A 21,352-nucleotide genomic window follows, 5' to 3' on the forward strand; every position below is an offset into this window, starting at 1 on the left:
TGTTTTGTTTTGCTATGTTTAACAGATCGTTATTCCACATATGGATGAGGGGTACAGGCACACGTTCATTTTTACTCAGATTACAAAAACAGGAAACGTGGAAGTTGCCTATGGGCATGACTCAAGGGGCACTGAGCTGGCCTTTCTGTCCCCAACACAGGCATTCCTCGTTTTCTGCTACAAATATTGCATTTTGTTTTTGGTTTTGTTTTTTTTAACAAATTGGATGTTTGTGGCAAGCCTCTGTCAAGCAAGTCTATTAGTGTCATTTTCTCACCAACATGTGCTCACTTCATGTCTTGTCGCATTTTGGTGATTCAATATTTCAAAATTTTTCATTATCATTATTATATCTGTGATGGTGATCTGTCATCAGTGATCTTTGATGTTACTACTGTAATTGTTTTGGGATACCACAACTCTGCCTTTCACTTAAAGGCTGAGAGGCTATTTAGGGTTACTAACTGGCCTAATTTCAGTGTTGGATCTTGGAATAGGGAGAGGCAGAGAGACACGAAATGGCTGGTCGGTGGAGCAGTCAGAACAAACATTTATTAAGTTCACTGTCTCATACAGGTGTGATTCATGGTGTCCCCAGTTACAATAGTAACAAAGATCGCTCAAAGTTTGTTAGAAGATCAAACTAGCCACTATATTCTCTTAAGCCAAAGCCTAATCCAGAGCAAGGCCCTTAAGGCTCTTCAGTTCTGTGAAAGCTGAGAGAGGTGAGGAAGCTGCAGAAAAGTGGGCAGCTACCAGGTTGGTTCATGAGGTTTAACAAAAAATGCCATCTCCATAACGTAGAGGTGCAAGGTGAAGCAGCAAGTACTGATGGAGAAGCTGTAGTGAGTTACTCAGAATATCTAGCTAGGATCATTGAAGCAGGTGGCTACACTAAGCAGAATTTCAATGTAGACAAAAATAGCCCTCTTGGAAGATGCCATCTAGGAGAAGTTCATGCCTGCCTCCAAAGCTACAAAGGACAGGCTGACTCTTGTTAGGGGTTAATGCAGCTGGTGACTGTAAATGGAAGCGAATGCACATTTATCATTCTGAAAATCCTAGGGTCCTTCAGAATTATGCTAAATCTACTCAGCCTGTGCTCTAGAAATGGCACAAAACCTGGATGACAACACATCTGTTTACAGCATGATTTACTGAACATTTTAAGCCCACTGTTGAGATCTACTGCTCATAATAAAGATGTCTTTCAAAATATTACCCTCATTGACAATGCACCTGGTCACCCAAGAGCTCAGATGGAGATGCAAGGAGAGGAATGTTTTGTTTTGTTTTGTTTTTCACACCTGCTAATACCATATTCATTCTGCAGCCCATAAATCAAGGAGTCATTTCAAGTTTCAAGTCTTATTTTTTGAAGTATATTTTATAAGGCCAGAGATGCCATAGGTAATGGTTCCTCTTAATGGATCTGGGCAAAGTCAATTGAGAATCTTCTGGAAAGATTTACCATTTTAGATGCCATTAAAAACATTTGTGATTTGTGGAAAGAAATCAACATTATCAACATTCATAGGAGTTTAGAAGAAGTTGATTCCAGTCCTCATGGATGACTTTGAGGGGTTCAAGACTTCAGTGGAAAAAGTCAATGCAGATGTATAGAAATGGCAGCAAGAGAACTGGAATTCTGAGTACAGCCTGAAGCTGTGACTGAGTTGCTGCAATTTCATGATAAAACTTGAACAAGTGAGGAGTTGCTTTTCATAGATGATCAAAGAAAGTGGTTTCTTGAGATGAAATCTATTCCTGGAGAAGATGCTGTGAAGATTGTTACAATGACAAAAGATTTAGAATATCGCATAAACTTAGCTGATGAAGCAGTAGCAGGATTTGAGAGGATTGATTCCAATTCTTAAAGAAATTCTACTGTGGGTAAAATGCTATCAAACAGCATCACCTGCCACAGAGAAATCTTTCCTGAAAGGAAGAGCCCATCGATGTGGCAAACTTCATTATTGTCTTATTTTAAGGAATTGCCACAGCCACCTAGCCTTTAGCAACCTCCACCCTAATCAGTCAGCAGCCATCAACATTGAAGCAAGACCTCCACCAGCAAAAAGATGACTCACTGAAAGCTCAGATGATTATCAGCATTTTTTTAGTAATAAAGTATTTTAAATTAAGATATGTACATTTTTTAGACATGATGTTATTGTACACTTAATAGACTAGTGTAGTATGAACAATTTTTTATTTTTTTAGAGATAGGTTCTCACTCTGTTGCTAAGGCTAGAGTGCAGTGACATGATCATAGCTCACTGCAGCCTCAAACTCCTGACTTCAAATGATTCTCTCACCTTGGCCTCCCAAATAGCTAAATATAACTTTTATATGCACTGGGAAACAAAAAAATCATGCAACTCACTTTATTCCAATAGCCTGGAAACAAACTAGCAATATGTCCAAGGTATGCCTGTATATTTCTCTACATAGTTTACGTGAAATTCCACCATGAGAAATTCCTTCAAGTCAGTGATTCTGAACTGGAGATGAGTCTGCCTCTGGCTTCCCCTTGTTAAAATAGATTGCTGAGCCCAACCCAGAGTTTGATTCAAGAAGAACCCAAGAACTGCATTTCTAACAGGTTTCCAGAGGATGCTGAGGCTGCTGGTTTGGGGACTCCACTTTAAGAACCACCAGTTAAGAGGCCTGAATGAGATAATACACATACACAGCTATTAGTATACTGCCTGGCATACGTAAGCCTGCCACACTCAGTGGTTCTCAAACTCGGTTGCACATTAAGATTACCTGGAGAGCTTATAAAAACCCCAGTGCCCATTCTGCACCTCAGACCAATTACAGCAGAATCCCTGGGGCAAGGGCACACACCGTTGCTTTTTGAAGCTCCCCAGGTGATTTCATTGTACAGTCATGGCTTAGAGGCACTGCCTTAGAGGTGGTTTAGAGAGAAAGTCGCTTGCGTTCACAGAACACTAATTTCTAACAGCCGCTGAAGGAAACTGACTAGAAAGGACCAGACATCCCATTGGCGCTGTGGAGTATAGTTCTGTGTCTGGAAGGCCAAATAAACCTGCCTGGCCTTTCATGAAAGGACCAAAGCCAGAGGCAGAATACAGTTTAAGAGAGTTATTGCAAACAAGGCCCTGAGGCCTTTGCTTCTACTTCATCCTCGTTTGCACCTCCTCTGAACCAGCCTGGCTTTGTCGCCTTAAACTTCCTCCTATGCCAACCCTCTCAGAGGGATTCCTAAATGCTCCCTTCTCCAGGCCTCACCCACTCACTTTTCTGCAGTCTACAGCTTGATTCTTCCCTCCTGAAGTGACACTTGTTTTCAGAAAAGCCCCTCTGGTCCTGACCAGTTCTCATCTTCTCCTGTGCCTGTCCCTCTACCTCAGGCAATCTCCACATCCCTTCCTGCCCACCTTTCACCCTGCCAAGGGGTCATCCTGCTAAACCACATGTCAACTGCCCTCACTCCCTCTCATGCAAGTCCTTCAGGAGCTCCCTCCCTTCCTTTCTAGCCACACTGGCCACTAGCCCGTCCTGGTGGATCCTGTTTCAGGGCCTTCACTCAGGCTGCCCTGGGGATGATGACATCCCACACTCTCGGACTCCTGGCTCAGCCTTCTCAGCTCACTCAGTGCTTTCCCCAGGAAGGTGTCCATAAAGCTGTACTCCCCATGCTAAAGGCCAGGGTATGACGAAGGCTGTCACTATAAATGTTAAGAGACATCCTAACAAGTATTGGTTTGTCTTTTCACATAGATAGAGGAAGGAAGGAAACAAAGGGTGAAAAGTCTTCTTGGTAACAAGAAACTACCATTTATTTACAGAGTCACCATTATTTCTTCCTCAGCCGTGTGGGTATAAAAATGAGGACACGGCCAGGTGCAGTGGCTCATGCCTGAAATCCCAGCACTTTAGGAGACCAAGGCAGAAGGATCGCTTGAGCCCAGGAGTTTGGGGCTGCAGTGAGCTGTGATCGCACCACTGTACTCCAGCCTGGGTGACAGACCAAGACCCTGTTTCTAAACAATAAAAACTTAAAGATGAGGACATGATCTCTGCTCTGAGAAATTTACATCTGATTCACTGGAGAGTTTTCTAAAATGTCACCATGATCACAGGTCTAACCCTAATGACAAAAATCAAGACTTGATAGTTAGATAAAAGGTTTCAGTTACATCAGTATTTGTTTGAAAAAAAAAAAGTTTTGCAAAGGCATAGAAATGAAAACAAATGCCGGGCGCGCTGGCTCATGCCTGTAATCCCAGCATTTTAGGACGCCGAGGGTAGGGGGGTGGGGGCGGGTGCATCACCTGAGGTCGGGAGTTCAAGACCAGCCTGACCAACATGGAGAAACCCTGTCTCTACTAAAATTATAAAATTAGCCAGGCATGGTGATGCATGCCTGTAATCCCAGGCACTCTGGAGGCTGAGGCAGGGGACATCACTTGAACCTGGGAGGCGGAGGTTACGATGAACCAAGATTACACCATTGCACTCCAGCCTAGGCAACAAGAGCAAAACTCCGTCTCAAAAAAAAAAAAGAAAAAAGAAAAAAAAATCCACACATAGATTTACTATATTGCCTTTCCAAAAGAGAAAAGAATACAAGTAAAATATAAAACTGAGCAAATTATATTAGCATCTGTATCTCTGAATAATTGAAATCAGGACTGCCCCCAGAAAACCCCATCCACCCCATAATAAAGAGTGACTGGCATTCTAACCCATTTGTGAGGCTGAGAATCTGAATAGTGACTACTCCCCACACGCCACCCCAGAAACTGCTGTGGCTGCACATACCTCCAGCCACATCTGAAATAGGTGGCCAGGCTATTGTCCCAGTCCTCCGAGTCCCTTCTCTCCTGGCCCTTGACTCCACCCCCTCCCAAGGAGCAACCGCCCCATCCACATGGCCTCCAGGACCTGTTAGCCTGGGCACATGCTGTTTCCTCTTCTTCCCTGCCCCACCTATCCTTCCCACAGTGTGGCAGAGGATACCTTCCCAGATTTCCTGAGGGAGCCCTGCATTCTGTGTTTGGGGAAGGAGAAGAGGAAGGGCTTTATCATCTGAGCCACAACCTTTAACAACATACCTCCCTCCCATCTGTCAGTCTATGAGCCAGAAGAAGGCGAGTGCCCTTGCCCTACCTAGTCACCCTCGAGGCTGAGTGCCCAGGGACAGTGGGAATCGGGAGGGCTTGAATAAGTGGACCCCACCCTCATCCTCACCCATGCTGTGTTGCACTGTGGCCTTCTTTCAAAGTGAAAAAGTCAACTTTGAAATGCAGACCCAGTGGGGAATTTAAAACAAACACCTCAGCCCTAACAAAAGGGAAGATGGAAACAAAAGTTCTTGGTAGGTTCTGCCATGTTTTCATAGGAGCCACATCACTACAGATGATAATTCCAACAGCCCCTTGAGAGGAAACCACTGCTGACTGGCACCCAGCAGGCAGAAGCAGTCAGGGGACATATGCAATTGCAGACCTGAACTGCACAGACCTTGTCCCTTACACCCCAGTCATGCAGCCCTCAGTTTTCTAGCCTTTGAGCCAGTGCACATGAAGGTGGAGGCTGAGAAGGCTCTTAGAAATAAGCCAGGAAGGTCTTACATCTTGCCACGGACAAGTCCCCACGTAGATCAAATTGTCGAAGAAGCCATAAAAACGACTAGGAGTTGCAAAGACTGGATGCAGTACCCTTGGATAAGTTCTCTTCTACCCAAGGCTTTTTACTGGGAATGAAGAGTCACAGAGCAGGCAACAGCGACACCTGCTGTTCAGAATAGATTCAAACCAGGCAGGGAGAAACCAGAAACCCGAGTTCTCGCCATAGAGGCAGCATCGCCTGCACGTGATTTCACAAAAGAACATAAGACCTAGGGTCTGTCCTCCTATTGATTGTTTTGGGATTCCTCATTTACCTGGTACAAGTAAGGAAGACACTGTCCTAGCTAATAACGTAACTAGTAGTTATAACATTCATGGACCATGAGTTTTCAGAGAACATAATATGGTCAAAGCACCATACTTAAACAGTACTATATTAAATGGACTCTCCTTAGCAATAGAAAAAGGTATAAGACCCTCAAGAAACATAGTTGATATGTCTGATAATTGGGCACCATTATGGGTTGAATTCTGTCCTCCAAAAAGATGTTGAAGTCATAAGCCCAAGTACCTGTGACTGTGACCTTACTGGGAGATAGGGTCTTTGCAGATGATCAAGTTCACCTGAAGTCATCAGGGTGTGCCCCAAGCCCACAGGACTGGTTTCCTTATAAAAAGGAGAATTTTGGACACAGAGACGGACAGGCACACAGGTGAACAGCATGTGACCGTGAAGGCAGAGACTGGGGCTGCATCTAGGAATGCTGAAAATTGTCAGCAATCACTAGAAGCCAGGAGACAGACCTGGAACAGGCTCTCCCTCACAGCCCTCAAAAGGCAATGCGGGCTCTTTTTTGGTTCCATATGAAGTTTAAAGTAGTTTTTCCTAATTCTGTGAAGAAAGTCATTGGTAGCTTGATGGGGATGTCATTGAATCTATAAATTACCTTGGGCAGTATGGCCATTTTCATGATATTGATTCTTCCTATCCGTATATCTGGGTTATTTTATAATCAGGAAAAAAGCACTAAATGTGAATAAAAGTGCTGAATTATTTTAGTTATAATGTTACCTTTCATGGTCCAGCCTCTAAAGTGCTTGAATTCTATACTTCCTACTCATGATCTGACTTTGAGCTTTATTAATTCCATTCCAAGCTATGCGTAATTTCTATTCCAAAAGAATGTTTTCTATCTTTTTGAAAACAATCCAAAAGATCTTTTTCGATTTATCTTTTTCTTCAAAATTATTTTAGTGATTTTATTTTATTTTTAGAAAACTTTCTTTTTAAAAAACTGACAATTACTTCTCAATTTGGTATTAAAACACTATTTTGCTGGTGCTTGAAAACTCAAAAATCTCCATTGTCTATAGTATAAAATACAGAATCTTAAAGCTTTTCTCTAGTGTATTTCCAAATTGCCTACCTTATTTTACTTATTATGCCTCTATGTAAGCCCTCTTTTTCTATCCTATTGGCCTAGAATATGTCATTTTTAGTCCTGTCTCTTGTGGGACTCTACTAAATGGTCCATGTTTACTAAATGATCCATTGGTTAGATCCGTTTCCTTTTGAAACCTTTCCTGAGCTTTCCAAACTCAAAAAAACTCTACCTTCTGTAATTATTTATGACACTTATTATTATTCTCTTGGAACATGCACACTATTTTGCATTACCGTCCTTTCTAGGGTAACTTCTGGATGATTTTGTATATGCACAACACCTAGGAGTGTTTATCCACAATACTTGGAAGTGTCTTACATATTTGGTAAGGTTGTAATGATGGGTGGGCTCATTTCACTTAGACTACATGCCAATAGTCTACCTGAGAGTGTTCCCGTCCTTTCATGAAGAAAGTAGTGTGTATTTCCTTTTGGCAGAGGCATCCTTGCCAGCAAGATACTAGGAGTACACATTTCTACCAGGAAAGCAAAATACAGACTGGAAGCCAAAACTCAAGGAATTCTGGCCAAAGATGTAAAGAGCCAAATTCTCTCAGAAATGGTTTCCTGGAAGTAATTTGTGCTGACTATGCTTCAGTTCAAACAAACTCCTTTAAGAGCAAAATAGCAGTACGTGATATATCTAACTATTGTAGATAGCTATCTTGAAGTAGGAGTATATAACTGTTGGCTAAAATAATCTAGATTATTGCTTCAGCAATTCCGTTCATTTTGAAAAGTAGCAACTCATTTTCTGCAGATATGTAGTAATAAGTGCACATCGTTTTAGAATTGGAGTATCTTTCTAATTACTGAACAGCTCTTGTCTGGTGTGGACTTTGGTTGAAGCTAGTGTGTTGAAGGTTTCTTTTTAAAACTGAGTGCCATAGTATAGTGACACTAATATCTATAGTCATATCTATAATTATCCAGATATATAATAAATGTTTATTAAATGCAAGCTATGTCTCTCACAGGATGAAAAGAAATATAAGCCATTGTCCTTGCCTTTAAGAAGTTTGCAGTATGGATGGCTAGATAATATGTGTTACTTATTGAAATATGAATTCATAATAGAATAAAGCAGTTCATCATCATTTAAGAATGATACAACAAAAATATCATGAGAGCGAAAGGGAAAGAAAGGAGTTCCTTCAGGCTGGGATGACTATAGAAATCTATATGGAAGTAAACTCTGACTTGCATTTGAAGAATGGGTAGACTTTGAACAGGAAAGATGAGAGAAAAAAGGTATTCTTGGTGAATAAAGAATGTGAACAATGTGAACAAGGCCATGGAGTCAAAGTCATTTTAGGAAGAAAGTGAGTAAATTGACTTTTTTGGGGAGGTATAAAATTGTTGATTAGACCAGAAGAATCTGGGTTGAGATTATAGAAAAGTGTGAATGCCAGGTAAGGACTAAGGACTTACCTTTTAAGTGTGAGGACCCATTTAGGGAAGATTTTGAGAAAAGAAAACATATGATCCAAGTTGAGTTTTACTGAAGTTAATTTGCCAGCTATGTTCTGTTTGTAAAGGAAGATAAACACAGTAATATGAGGATGTTTAGAAGACCAAGAAAGCAGCTGAAGTGTGAAGTAGAATAGAGGATATATGTAGTATTTCTGTTCAGCATCCCCTCTTTTCTGATTCAGTGATTCAGGTGGACATAACACCATTTGCCCTCAAAAGCCATAGGTAGGCCGGGCACGGTGGCTCACGTCTGTAATCCCAGCACTTTGGGAGGCCGAGGCGGGCAGATCACAAGTCAGGAGATCGAGACCATCCTGGCTAACGTGGTGAAACCCTGTCTCTACTAAAAATACAAAAATTAGCTGGACATGGTGATGGGTGCCTGTAATCCCAGCTACTCAGAAGGCTGAGGCAGGAGAATCGCCTGAACCCAGGAGGCGCAGGTTGCAGTGAGCTGAGATCGTGCCACTGTACTCCAGCATGGGCAACAGAGCGAGACTTCATCTCAAAAAAAAAAAAAGAATATTTTAATGCCTTTTATTTATGTCTAGGAAACACTTGTCCTAATTAGAAGCAATAGGGAAAACAACAGGAGAGCACATTATTAACCGGAACAAGTACAAGATCTTTGCTGTTGAAAAACATTTGTTATTTTTTATGGGGTAAAGTCAACATATTCTATATTATAAACACAAAAAGAAGATTTACCTCTTAGGGTTATTTTATATATTATTTACCTGAATATAGTGAAATTCTCTCCATGTCAAAGAGTCACTCACAGATGGAATAGATGTCACAGCCAACAGAGCCAGTATTGCCAGTCCCACAATTCCCAGAGACACATAAATCTCCATTCTCCAAACATCATGCTCAATCCAGGCATCTTCTTTATTTTGTTGGACCTACCAGAAGGTAAATAAAGAAAGAAGAAATGCAAACAACAGTTATTTCCTGAATGTGAATCTCCTTCTACACTCTTCCCTGTGTCTACTATGAAGCCCTGATAACAGGTCTCCACAAATTTATGACTTTTTCTTTTTTTTTTTTTTTTTTGCATTCCTCTAAGACAAATGACACAGGAGCTATCACTTTTTTTCTTGAATGCAACATTTCCATAATCTATTAATTTTCTAATAATTATTTGATGGTTTACTTGGATAGAACTGTAATGTGCATGCATATGTGGTAAACAAGGAGAAGAACAACAATATTAAAAAGTAATCTTGTGAGGGTGGTAGAAGTTTGAAATATGGCCTTGTCCATGAACAAAATGTTTCTTATGTTGCTAAAGTTGTACCTTATTTTCAGCTTAAAAAACATTTCTCAATATAAAACCGACTGACAACCAAGCCCTAGTGTAATTATAACAAAAATTTTAAAAAAGATGACTTTTTCAACACAGAGTTTCAACAGGGTTGGGGTATTGATATTACAATGAGAAATGATTAATTTGTTAGGTGACTTAGACTTTTTATTAGTAACAGTGTCAACATTGTCATCTTACCTGTTGATATGCCCAGTTTAGCAACTTGTATCTGTAGGATCGCCTCATTGGGTAAGACAGAGTATAAATTGCATGCAGTACAGCAAAAAAGAAACTGAGAAGCCCAAACTGCTTTCTTGTTAACATCCACTTATCCAACCAATGTGGAAACTTCTTATACTTGGTTCCATTATGAAGTTGGACAATTGCTGCTATCACACCTGGCAGGTAAACCAATGCCAAGAGAGTGATGGAAACCATTGGCAAGACTTTGTTGATGACCAGGATTGGAATTTTATAAAAATATTGTTGATGGGAAGTTGCAAAAGGGTGAATTACTTCCCTCAGAAGAGTGTAAAGAAAAGTCAGAGATGCCATAATAGCAGCTATTTTAATTGGCAAGTGCCACTGTGGAAAGAGTTCCTGTGTGTGCTGAAGTTCTGAAGGGCAGTCAAATTCATCAGCATGGGCTGTTTGGTGCAAATGCAAAAGCACAGGTCTTTTTACCATGCTGGTCTCTCCCGTGTCCTTACGCTACAAAGGAAAGAAAATTAACATCTTAAAATTGAACAAAACAATGGGATATCTCTTGAACTAATTACTTATTGCTCAATCATTGTGCTTCTCATTGAATAAGGGCATTCAGAATCTTGCTTTTGAATACTGGTTAGTTGAAGATAGTATAGTCTATGTGGCACTGAAAGACTTTTGTCTTTAGGACAAAAGAAATACATGCTTCAGACAGGTAAGACAGTTAACTTGAAAAATGAAATTATTTCATTTTATGCACATTGTTACTCTTATAAAGTATATGCTTGTAATTTATTAATTACTTTTCCCTATTAAAATTATTAAGATTAAATAAATAATTTCTGCTAAAACTTCCATTGAGATAATTTGGAAGTTTGGAACCAAAATTTCTGCCACTTTTTCAGTCAAAAAATGTAGTAAGAAACACTTAATCCTGTGTTTGACCAAAAGTGGAAAAAGTGATTCTTATCCAAAAGTAGATTTATTTGGTTATACAGTGAATCGTCAATTTACTAGATGATCTCTTGGTAAGCTGCCACTGTGTCTATGACAAAAATGCTTGCTTACAAAATTACTGTTATATGGGCATTGATGACTTTTTTTTTTTTTAACTTAGAACTATAGACTGTTAGAAAGAATTGGAAGGGCCTTGGGGATGATCTGGTCCAAGGCTTTCATGGTATAAACAAACTAAGACCCCAGATTTTCAGTAACGTATTCAAGGTTATTCAGCTAAGTCCCTGACAATCATTGAAGGTACTATTTCTCTCACATATGCTACTCTGTCCTTCACAGTATCAGTGACAGTAATCCAAGTCCAGATATCAGCAGACTAGGGTGAAAAATCACTTTCATAACACTAGGAGATACAGAATGTCATCTGAATTATGTATAAAGATGTAAATTATTATTTATTATTGTCATTATTAATATTTTACCAAATAATCGTTGTCTTCTAAATTTCTCCTAGGCTTCATTTTCCAAATTTCTTCTTGGTTTGTGATGTCTTTTCTGCTTTCCATTAATTCTATAAAATAGTATGGCTTCAGCCACCTGTAAAAATAAAAATAATTACTTTCATGTGTATTCTACTTATGATGTGAATGTTTGATGTAACAATATAAAAAATTTACTTGCTTAAAGACTAGAATGGCAGATAAAGTACAATAAAAATTGAAATAGTGACTGATTTATACATTTAACTTCATATCATAATCTGTAAGTTTCAAACCAATGCCCTCTTATCAACAGTAACTGCTCTTCTTTATCCACTTATTTGTTCAATGAATAACCCAGGTGCCTGTATGGATTACAAAGGATCAGATGTTGCCTTTTACTTTAGGAAGATTTAATTTCAGGTTTCCATCTGGAGGAAAGCCAACTCCTTTCAATGGCAAATATCATTAGGAATGCATTATATTGAGAGTAATAATGTCATCAATGGAGGCTGGAGGTAGCTGATATAAGATTTATGTTTAACAGAATTTTGGGGTTGACACTGGAGTCTGAAACGGTATTTTCAGAGTACCATTTTTCTTTTGGAGTAAGAGGTTGGTCCTTGTTTGGAAGATGTGAATTGCTAGTATGTTTCCAGTGGGAATGGCGAGTTGTGCCGAATTAATGATGTGCCCAGTCTTCTGGTCAACCCTGTGGAAAACAACTTTTCAAATTTCTCACTTGATAAAAGAATCTTTTCCTTAGCAAACTCACAGATCCTCATCCAGGATTGGTGTAACATTTTTTAAGGAAAGAAAACATATGTCACAGTACTATTCATTGTTTTTATTAGTTCTGAATTTATTTCCAGAGGAACACATCTTCAATTTACACTTTATGAAATTCAATGAGAAAAACAGATTAGATATACAACAATTTGATTGACAGAAAATATCCCAAGTGTTTCTGAATTTTAGACCACGTGTAGTACTTTTTTAGGTGGAAAGCTGTTTCCAGGAATAGTTTAAAATACAGTGATGCGTCACATAACATTTTGGTCAATGACTGACTGCATATGTAACAGTGGTCCCATAAGAGTATAATGGAGCAAAAAAATTCCTATTGCCTAATATTTACAATACTATACTTTTTATTATTATTGTGAAGTGTACTCCTTCTACTTACAAAAAAAGAGCTAACTGTAAACAGCCAAAGGCAGGTCCTTCAGGAGGTCTTCCAGAAGAAGGCATTGTTATCACAGAAGATGGCAGCTCCATGCCTGTTACTGCCCTTGAAGACCTTCCAGTGGGACAAGATACAGAGGTGGAAGACAGTGATATTGATGATCCTGACCCTGGGTAGGCCTAGGCTAATGTGTGTGTTTGTGTCTTAGTTTCAACAAAAAAGTCTAAAAAGAAAAAAAAAATTAGAAATAGAAAAAAAGCTTAAGGAGTAAGCATATAAACAAAGAAAATATTTTGTATGGCTGTACAATGTGACGATGTTTTAAGCTAAGTGTTATTACAAAAGAGTAAAAACAATAAGTTAATAAAGTAAAAAAGTTACAGTAAGCTAAAGTTAATTTATTATTAAAGAAAAAAGTTTTCAATAAATGTAGGGTAGCCTTAGTGTACAGCGTTTATAAAGTCTATAGTAGTGTACAGTAATGTCCCAGGCCTTTACATTCACTCACTACTCACTCACTGACTCACCCAGAACAACTTCCAGTTCTGCAAGTTCCATTCATAGTAAGCATCCTGTACAAATATACAATTTTTTATCTTTTATACGATATATGTATGTTTACTATACTTTTTCTATGTTCAGATACACAAATACTTACTATTGTGTTTCAACTGCCCACAGTATTCAGCACCATAACATGCTATACAGATTAGCAGCCTAGGAGCAATAGACTATACCATCTAGCCTAAGTATGTAGGAGGCTGTACCATCTAAGTTTGTGTAAGTACACTCTATGATGTTTCCTCAACAATGAAATCCCGCCTTACAATGAATTTCTCAGAATGTATCCTGTCATGAAGAGACATGACTGTTCTTAAAACGTTCTCTAAGTTTTAAAGGTTTAACCATAACAAAGAATAACTAGTTGCTTTTACATACACCAACATTTACTTTGTTGAGGTACTCTTGGAATATTTTCCAGATATTATCTATTTCAAAATTACAGAACATTCACGATGAAGATATCTGTTGTTTTAGTTTGTCCACATTCTTTTCTGATTTAAAACATTTCCTCCATTTGGAGAAATGCCCTTCCTCCCTCCAATGTGATTTTGGGAGATTGTGCAAAATAGTAACGCTCATTCCCTGGTCACAGAAGTGGGTATATGACTCAGGCCTGGGCAATCAGTTTCCTGTTCTCCCATTGATTGGCTTAGTGATGGCACAGAACCCTACTTAAACCATGGTCATTCTCTGATATTTATATATGGAAGTGGAAGAGAGAGATGAGATGTCTTTAACATTTTGTTAAGATAGCACAGTATAAGCCTGCCATGCTTTTTTCTCCATGCTCTAAGAAGGAAGATGTTTTCATTAGAAAAGAAGAAAGCCAACACGGAAGCAGAACAAGAAGCAGAGAAAGATACAGAAGAGTCCTGGTGGCATATTTCAGTATTTAGAGTCCCTGAGACTAGATCCTGAATTTTTCAATTAGACAGTGAACACATTCCCTTTTTTTTCGGTTTAAGTTAGTGTGATTTGGGTGTTCACCACTGGCATGTAAAAGAATTCTGAGTAAAGCATATGCCAATCATCAAGTATTTATGAACCCAACTCTGTGACCAACATTAAAGAGGAAAAATAGAAATGACACTCATGCCTGCTCTGGAGGAAATGACACTCTATCTCCTTAAGAGCATTATTCCAAGTCATTTGGTGACTTAACCAACTGTATTAGGCTGTTCTCGCACTGCTATAAAGAAATACCCGAGACTGGGTAATTATTATAAAGAAAGGAGATTTAATTGGCTCATGGTTCCATAGGCTGTAAAGGAAGCAAGGCAACATCTGCTTCTGGAGAGGCCTCAGAGGGCTTATAGTCATGGTGGAAGGTGAAGTGGGAGCAGGCGTCTCACATTATTGCAGTGGTCCCCAACCTTTTTGGCACCAGGGACTGGTTTCGTGGAAGACAATTTTTCCAAGTAGGGAAAGGGGGGATAGGGTTTTGAGGTGAAACTGTTCCACCTCAGATCATCAGGCAATAGTTAGATTCTCATAAGGAGCACACAACCTAGATCCCTTGCATGTGCAGTTTGCAGTAGGATTCATGCACTTAGGAGAATCTAATGCCACCGTTCATCTGACAGGAGGTGGAGCTCAGGCAGTAATGCTCGCTGGCCTGCCACTCCCCTCCTGCTGTGCAGCCCAGTTCCTAACAGGACACTGACTGATACCAGTCTGCGGCCAGGGGGTTGGGGACCCCTGCACTAACGTGACAACAGCACCAAGGGGGGATGGTGTTAAACCATGAGAAACTGCTCCCATGGTCCAATTACCTCCCACCAGACCCCAGCTCCCGCACTGGGGGTTACATTTCAACATGAGATCTGAGGGGGAGACACAGCTCCAAACCATATCACCAACATAATAGTTTGTGGGGTGGGGGAGGGAGGTGCTAGGAATGGAAGTGTCACCTACTATAATCAAATGTAAGAAATAATTCACTATGTTTAGAAGATCTTCTAACTTTGAGAGTTGCAGGATGCTAAGGATGCTAACAAATCCACCTACATTTATTCAGTATGAATTCATTAACTATATTGTGAACAACAAGGTAAGGCAGGAGGAATGCAAAGTTAAATGAGATAAAGCCTCTGCTCTGAAAAACCTTGAGGTCTAGGAGAGAAGGCAGGCATTTCAACTGCATGGTAGAGCGATGTATCCTAGAGGAGGATAAAGTTTTATAGGCAGATGGTGGCATGGGAAGGGAAGTAGAGGAAAAGGCTCAGCGCTGTCTTCTAGACCCAGTCCTGGGGTAGCTAGCAGGTTGGCAGTGTTTGCTGACTGATGGCCACTACAAACGGAGTCTGGGTGGAAAACCAGAGTGGCCCTGGAGAGTTACCCAGCCATTTGTCTGCATCGTAAGGAGACCACACTCAAGAGTAAAGCCAAGGAAAAGCCCATGACAGTGAGGAAGCTTGTTGACTGTGTGGCCCACACACAACTCTATGCCCATAAGCCAGGAAAATAAACTATGAGTCAAATAAATTTGTTGGTTTCCATCAGACATTAACCAAAATGTAATTTAAGTTCTACAGTAAAATCTTTTCATAAAAAGAAAAATAACAGAAAACAACCTAGTGTTAAAATGTTAGGAACTCCAGAATTTGACCCAAAGTTCTCTTTCACCCCCTTTTAAAAAAGTGGAGCACATTTCTAATGCGACTCCTGTTTTGCTGTACCAGGATGGCTGCCCTGGTGTTCCTAAACGTTGGCACAGCCCAACTGACTCATGTTTATGTCCCGCAGTTGAGAATATGAAGAAACCCAATGCCTGGAATACACTGTGGGTTGCACTGCATTTCCAACCTTTCATACTTTCAAGTGCACACCTGTTTTACATTTAACTAAGTGAAGTCGAGTTTTTTTGGTTTTTTTTTCACTGTGCTGTTTTTCTTTTTAAGCATTGCTTTCCCTCTGTGCTTAACATTCATGTTAAATGAATAACCTTTTATTACACGTCAGGATGTGGAGGGAAATGTATTTTACAAAAGTAACAAAGTAAGAAATTTGGAAGTATACAAAAAATTTATGTCTACAAACTCCTTCCAGTGGATTTCACCAGAATTACATATTTAAAGCCTTGACTGACTATTTTGGAGGGAACCTGAACCCCACCCAGATCCTGAAAGAGTAGGGCCAGTGTTCTAAGGACTAAAAATGAAAACCTCTGCTACCAGGAAACCCGAAGACGAGAAGTAGCACGATTTTAAGTACTGTGCACCAGTCATTCGTCAATGCACAGCAAACTCTGGCGACTTTGCCACGTTAAAAAACTTGCCATCAAAATCCAACCTGAGCACAAACTTAATAATCTACCACAACCTTAAGCCCCTAGCGAAAAGGCTTCCTGTGAGTCCCTGGCTCCCCCCAACCCCCGGCCCGGCCACAACCCAGCTGGGCTGGAAGGCAGGGCGCCCCAGAGCCGCGCATAAGCGAAGAATTGAGCAGCGCTCGCCCAGGAGGGCCGCCGTCCGGGTCACGAGAAGGCTTGCGACCCGCTACACCCCTCCCAAGACTGGGAGCGGGCGCCCAGCCTTGCAGGGACACGCAGGCGGACTCGAGGAGCAAACGGCCAGTGAGAACGATTCAAGGGACTCACCCACTCCTCGCCGTAGCTTGACCGTGAGTCTCGGCTGCCGCTGCTGCCCGGAGGTGCCGGCCCCACGCGGCGCCTGAGCCTCCAGAGCGCGAAGCCTCCAAGCCTGCTGCAGGCCCCGCCTCCTTGTCAGTTGCGCGTCCAGCGCCACCTGCTGGCGCCCCGCGTCCGCAGGGTTCGGGAACGTCCTTGGAGGCTAAGACTACCCAAGTCGCACCCCGGCCTCTCCCAGTTTCTTCTCAAATGCCGTCTGCCCTGCCCATGAGGTCCGTTTCGCGCCCTCCAACCCCTCGCCTTTTGTTTAATCTCCACTAAGGAACGTTTGTGCATTTCTCTAGAGCAGTGGTTCTCAGACTTTAGCGTGTCTAAGATTACCCGCGGGCTTTTTAAAACACCGATTGTTGGGCCGTCCACCCACAGTTTCCGGTTCAGTATGTCTGGGATGGGGTCTGAGATTCTCATTTCTAACAAGTTCCCATGAGATATGGAAGCATTCCCAGATCACACTTTGAGATAGACCGTTTAGAGCTTACAAACCCTCCCACACGTTAGCTTATTTTTATTTTTATTTTTATTTTTATTTTATTTTTTTTGAGACGGAGTCTCAGTCTGTTGCCCAGGCTGGAGTGCGGTGGCGTGATCTTGGCTAACTGCAACCTCCGTCCCCGGGTTCAAGAGATTCTCCTGCCTCAGCCTCCTGTAGCTGGGATTACAGGCGCCTGCCACTGTGCCCGGCTAATTTTTGTATTTTTAGTAGAGACGGGGGTTTCACCATCTTGGCCAGGCTGGTCCTGAACTCCTGACCTCGTGATCCACCCGCCTCGGCCTCCCAAAGTGCTGAGATTACAGGCGTGAGCCACCGCCCCCAGCCACCTTATTTAAAACCTAACAGCCGGTCCTGAAGTGGCTGTGATTGACAGTTTGAGGAATCCGAGGCTGAATTTCTGAGAGTGACTTGCTCCCTGAATTGTTCAAATTGTGTACCTTTAATTGCACAAACCCTGCTCCCCAGCCGAAAAAAAAAACCCTTAAACCCCATGTTTACTCCGTCCCTCCCTTCCTTGCCTCAGCTTTGAAGTGCAGCTTCCCATATCCTAGCTCAATGAAGTATTCCAAACCTAAAGTAAAGTTAACTGTTAATATTCCAAGGTTTTAGAAAAAGACAACTTGAGCAGGGGATTTACTTCTCTCCGTTGGAACCAGCCTCAAGATAGGGTCTGAGACATGAATTGCAAAATTCTGGGGATTTGGTATACAACATTCTCAGGACTAAGCTGAGTAGAAAACACAAAGGAAAATAAACGCGCAACCACATTTTCCATGATTGTTTTTTATTCACTGCTAGGGCACCGAAGACTGTTCATGTTTTAATAAAAGCATTTTCTGTAGTCACTGACTTTCCATGGATTAGTTTAAAGCCCTTTGAAGATTAAATCACCGTGGACTGACACCTTGTGGTGGAAATAGAATCTTACACCTGTTGTTTCTAGTGAAACTAGAAAATAATTTAAAAGTTTTAGAAAAGAAATCTGTGTAATCGTTGTATGTGTAGCACAGACTACAAAGAATTAAGACTTTTTAACCAAGCATTGTTGAGTTTTAAAAGTGATCATGGGTCTTAAATGGTCAAACAAAAGGATACGCTTTTATTGTTTAACATTTGGTAGAACAAAGGTCATTCTCTTTTTCACAATCTATTTTCCATATGAAAAGGGCAAAGAGTTATTATTGTGTTAACATAATAATATATATTGATATGAATATGGCTATATAGCAAGCTGCACTTAAAACTGCTTTTCCTTTTCTAATTAAAACATTTAAAATCAAACCCCAAATATTTTTGTTTTATAATTAGACTTTAGCAATTTTATTTCTGCACTTCTTATAAAAGTTTTTTTTGCCCAATATTTTAATGTGGAGAATAAATAATGTTCCAAAGTAAAATTATTAAAAGTGTGAGATTATTTATCAATTAGTTTGTAGATATTATAAAAGCAACACAATATTCGATTAAGAAAAACATGTTACTAAAAAGCTTTTATTGAGTTGCCAACTGTTAGTATCATAGATGAACTATCTGCAATTTTTGCATACAAATAACCTGTAATTTGAGGTGTGAGATAAAGAAGAAAAATTTTTGTCGGGGGGGCGGGTAATAAAATGCCAGAGCATCTCAGAATGCTGAGTCAGCCTCTTTAGCACATACTTTTAAAAGCAAGTGTGGCTTGCGGAAAGCCACATTATGCTATTGCAAATGTTGAAAGGCAAGTTGCTAGTTTTGCTGTGACTCTAAACAACTAGAGGATTTAAAATGGGAGTTCGCCCACGAGTTACAAATAAATTTGGATCTTTCAAAATATTCTGTAATAAACTTAAACTATAGTGAGAGCGCATATTAACATAATGGACCTCAGTGTCATTTGAGGTCAAACACTAAACTGGTGACTTCATAATAACATGCTGTGGAGAAAATATAATTTAGAATCCATGAGTATTTTTGCCTGACAAATAAGCAACCTGATCTTAGAACCTGATGAGACGACCATTTTAAAAGTAAATGAAATACTATGGTGTGAGAGATAAAAAATATCATACTATTAAAGATAATCACAATCAGAAATAGACAGTAAATTTTAAGTGAATGACAAGAATTATATTAAGTTTTTTCCTTTGGAAATCTAACTCCTGAGGGGACAGCAATTTAAGTAATGATCAACACTATTTCCAAGTCTGCCTCTTACGAAAGAAGAATGGTCAGACTTTTATTTTAAACGACTGCAAAAATTACCTAAGTTCAAGAAGAAATATTTTGTCAAAATGATTGTTTTAAGACAGACATGATAAGGCTTCACTGGCCAAAATTTCTGATTCTGTTAACCTCATATGATACGTTCTCTTTACTAGTTCAAGATCTACTGTAATCTTCAAAGTATGTGGTCAGTTTGTCCCTAGTGTCTGCGTTTAAAAGTGGTTGGGGGTAGAGAGGAGGTCTGTTCTTGGGACTGGAGGTTTTAACTATTCTTCTGAATTCTTTCTCCCAAACTCAAAGTCCCTTATTGCTCTTTCACCAAGACAGGCAACAGTAAACATCTTTTCAGGTAGGTTGTAAGAGTAGGTGCTTCATTTCCAAGCTCACAGATCTCTGCCTGAGTACTGTTCAGTGATGTTCAAAATGCTGTGATATATTCCATTGGCTTTAAATATGTTGCGATCTATGAAAAGACTAAAGTTCGTGGCAGTGGTACCATATTAAGCCTTATCAGTTATTTACATCCTACTATAAAGAATATTTCAGCTTTTTCTGAAAGTACGTTCTGGCATGGAGAAAGAAATATCAGGATATCAAACACTTATAATAGAAGGTTATGAAGGGGTTATACCTTAGGGAAAAAAGAAGGTATTATTATCCTCATTTAGAGGATATGGAGAAATTAAGGCTCTGTTTCAAAGCAAGTCTGTAAATTCTTTAACATTCTTCCCATCAAGAAGAGAGACCTATCTCCTGCCCTGGAACATGGGCAGCACTTTTGACTGTCTCCGTGCATATAATATGGTGGAAGTGACACAGCTTGACTTGTGAAGCTGGATCACAATGGGTTATTGACTTCCACCAGCCTGTCTCCGGGTACAGGTGACTTCATGTAAGAAGTCCAGCTACCCTGACAGAGAGTCCACATGGAGGGAGCACACTGTAATAGACAGAGTTGCCTGAGGAGCCCTGGCTGTTCCAGCCGCCAGCTATTTAGGTCTTCCCAAGTCAGGCACCAGAGAGTATGAATGGAAAGGCCTTCAAGAGAACTCTAGCCCCAGCCATCGTCTGATTGTCACTGCATGAGGACCAAAAACTGGCTAGCTGAGCCCCATCAACCCCTAAAGAAGTGAAAGATAGTAATGACAAATGCTTGCTGTTGTTTTATAGCACCAAGTTCTGAGTGGTTTGTTGTGCTGCAGGCTCCAAGAGAAGTAACTTTCTGAGAGCACTCAGGAATTTCTTAGTGAAACTGGGGCTAGAATCAATTAACTGCATTTAATGCAGTATTAACCAGACAACTGTGTTGGGCCCTGGGGACCAGAGAAGAATTAACATACAGCCCAAGCCTTCCCCTGGTCTGAGCTTCCTCTTCCCACCTTCATATTCATGGCAGCTTCTTCTTGCTGGGAGTGGGATAGAGGAGCCCTAGGGCTGCTGACTTCTGGAAGGAACTGGCTCCAGGGCACCCTGGCTATTTCCTTGCTCCATGCTGTGTGCAGGTGGCTCTGGCACCAAGAGGTGGCACCAAACCTGCTGCCAGCCTTGGCTTTCTCACCAGTCGGGGTCTGATGAGTTGATAGACTGTGTTTGGAATTGAGCATGGCGGTATTACAAAGGCAAGTGGGTACCACACAACCTGCCTGCAGTGTTGCTTTGTTCTGATGAATTACACCGAGTCCCTGGATTCACATTTGGCTGGATTGTCAGGAAAAATATGTGTTCTGGGTGCCAGCTGATCTTTTCATCTAGCTTCTGCCCTCAGGTAAACATTCCCTGTTAAAATTCT

General features: G+C 40.6%; 1 protein-coding gene across 1 annotated transcript; it reads right to left on the minus strand.

Moving 5' to 3' along the window:
• Nucleotides 1-9,210: 9,210 nt before the first annotated feature.
• Nucleotides 9,211-17,023, minus strand: STEAP1B (STEAP family member 1B). Its single transcript, XM_055347305.2, has 4 exons — nt 16,818-17,023; nt 11,473-11,587; nt 10,025-10,537; nt 9,211-9,422 (listed from the first exon to the last, which is right to left on the minus strand). The coding sequence occupies exons 2-4, from the start codon at nt 11,554-11,556 to the stop codon at nt 9,243-9,245; spliced, it is 777 nt and encodes a 258-aa protein (XP_055203280.2). The 5' UTR covers nt 11,557-11,587; nt 16,818-17,023; the 3' UTR covers nt 9,211-9,242.
• Between the last annotated feature and the right edge of the window lie 4,329 nt (nt 17,024-21,352).

Source organism: Gorilla gorilla, chromosome 6 (assembly GCF_029281585.2).
Source record: "Gorilla gorilla gorilla isolate KB3781 chromosome 6, NHGRI_mGorGor1-v2.1_pri, whole genome shotgun sequence".
NCBI classification, from domain to species: Eukaryota; Metazoa; Chordata; class Mammalia; order Primates; family Hominidae; genus Gorilla; species Gorilla gorilla.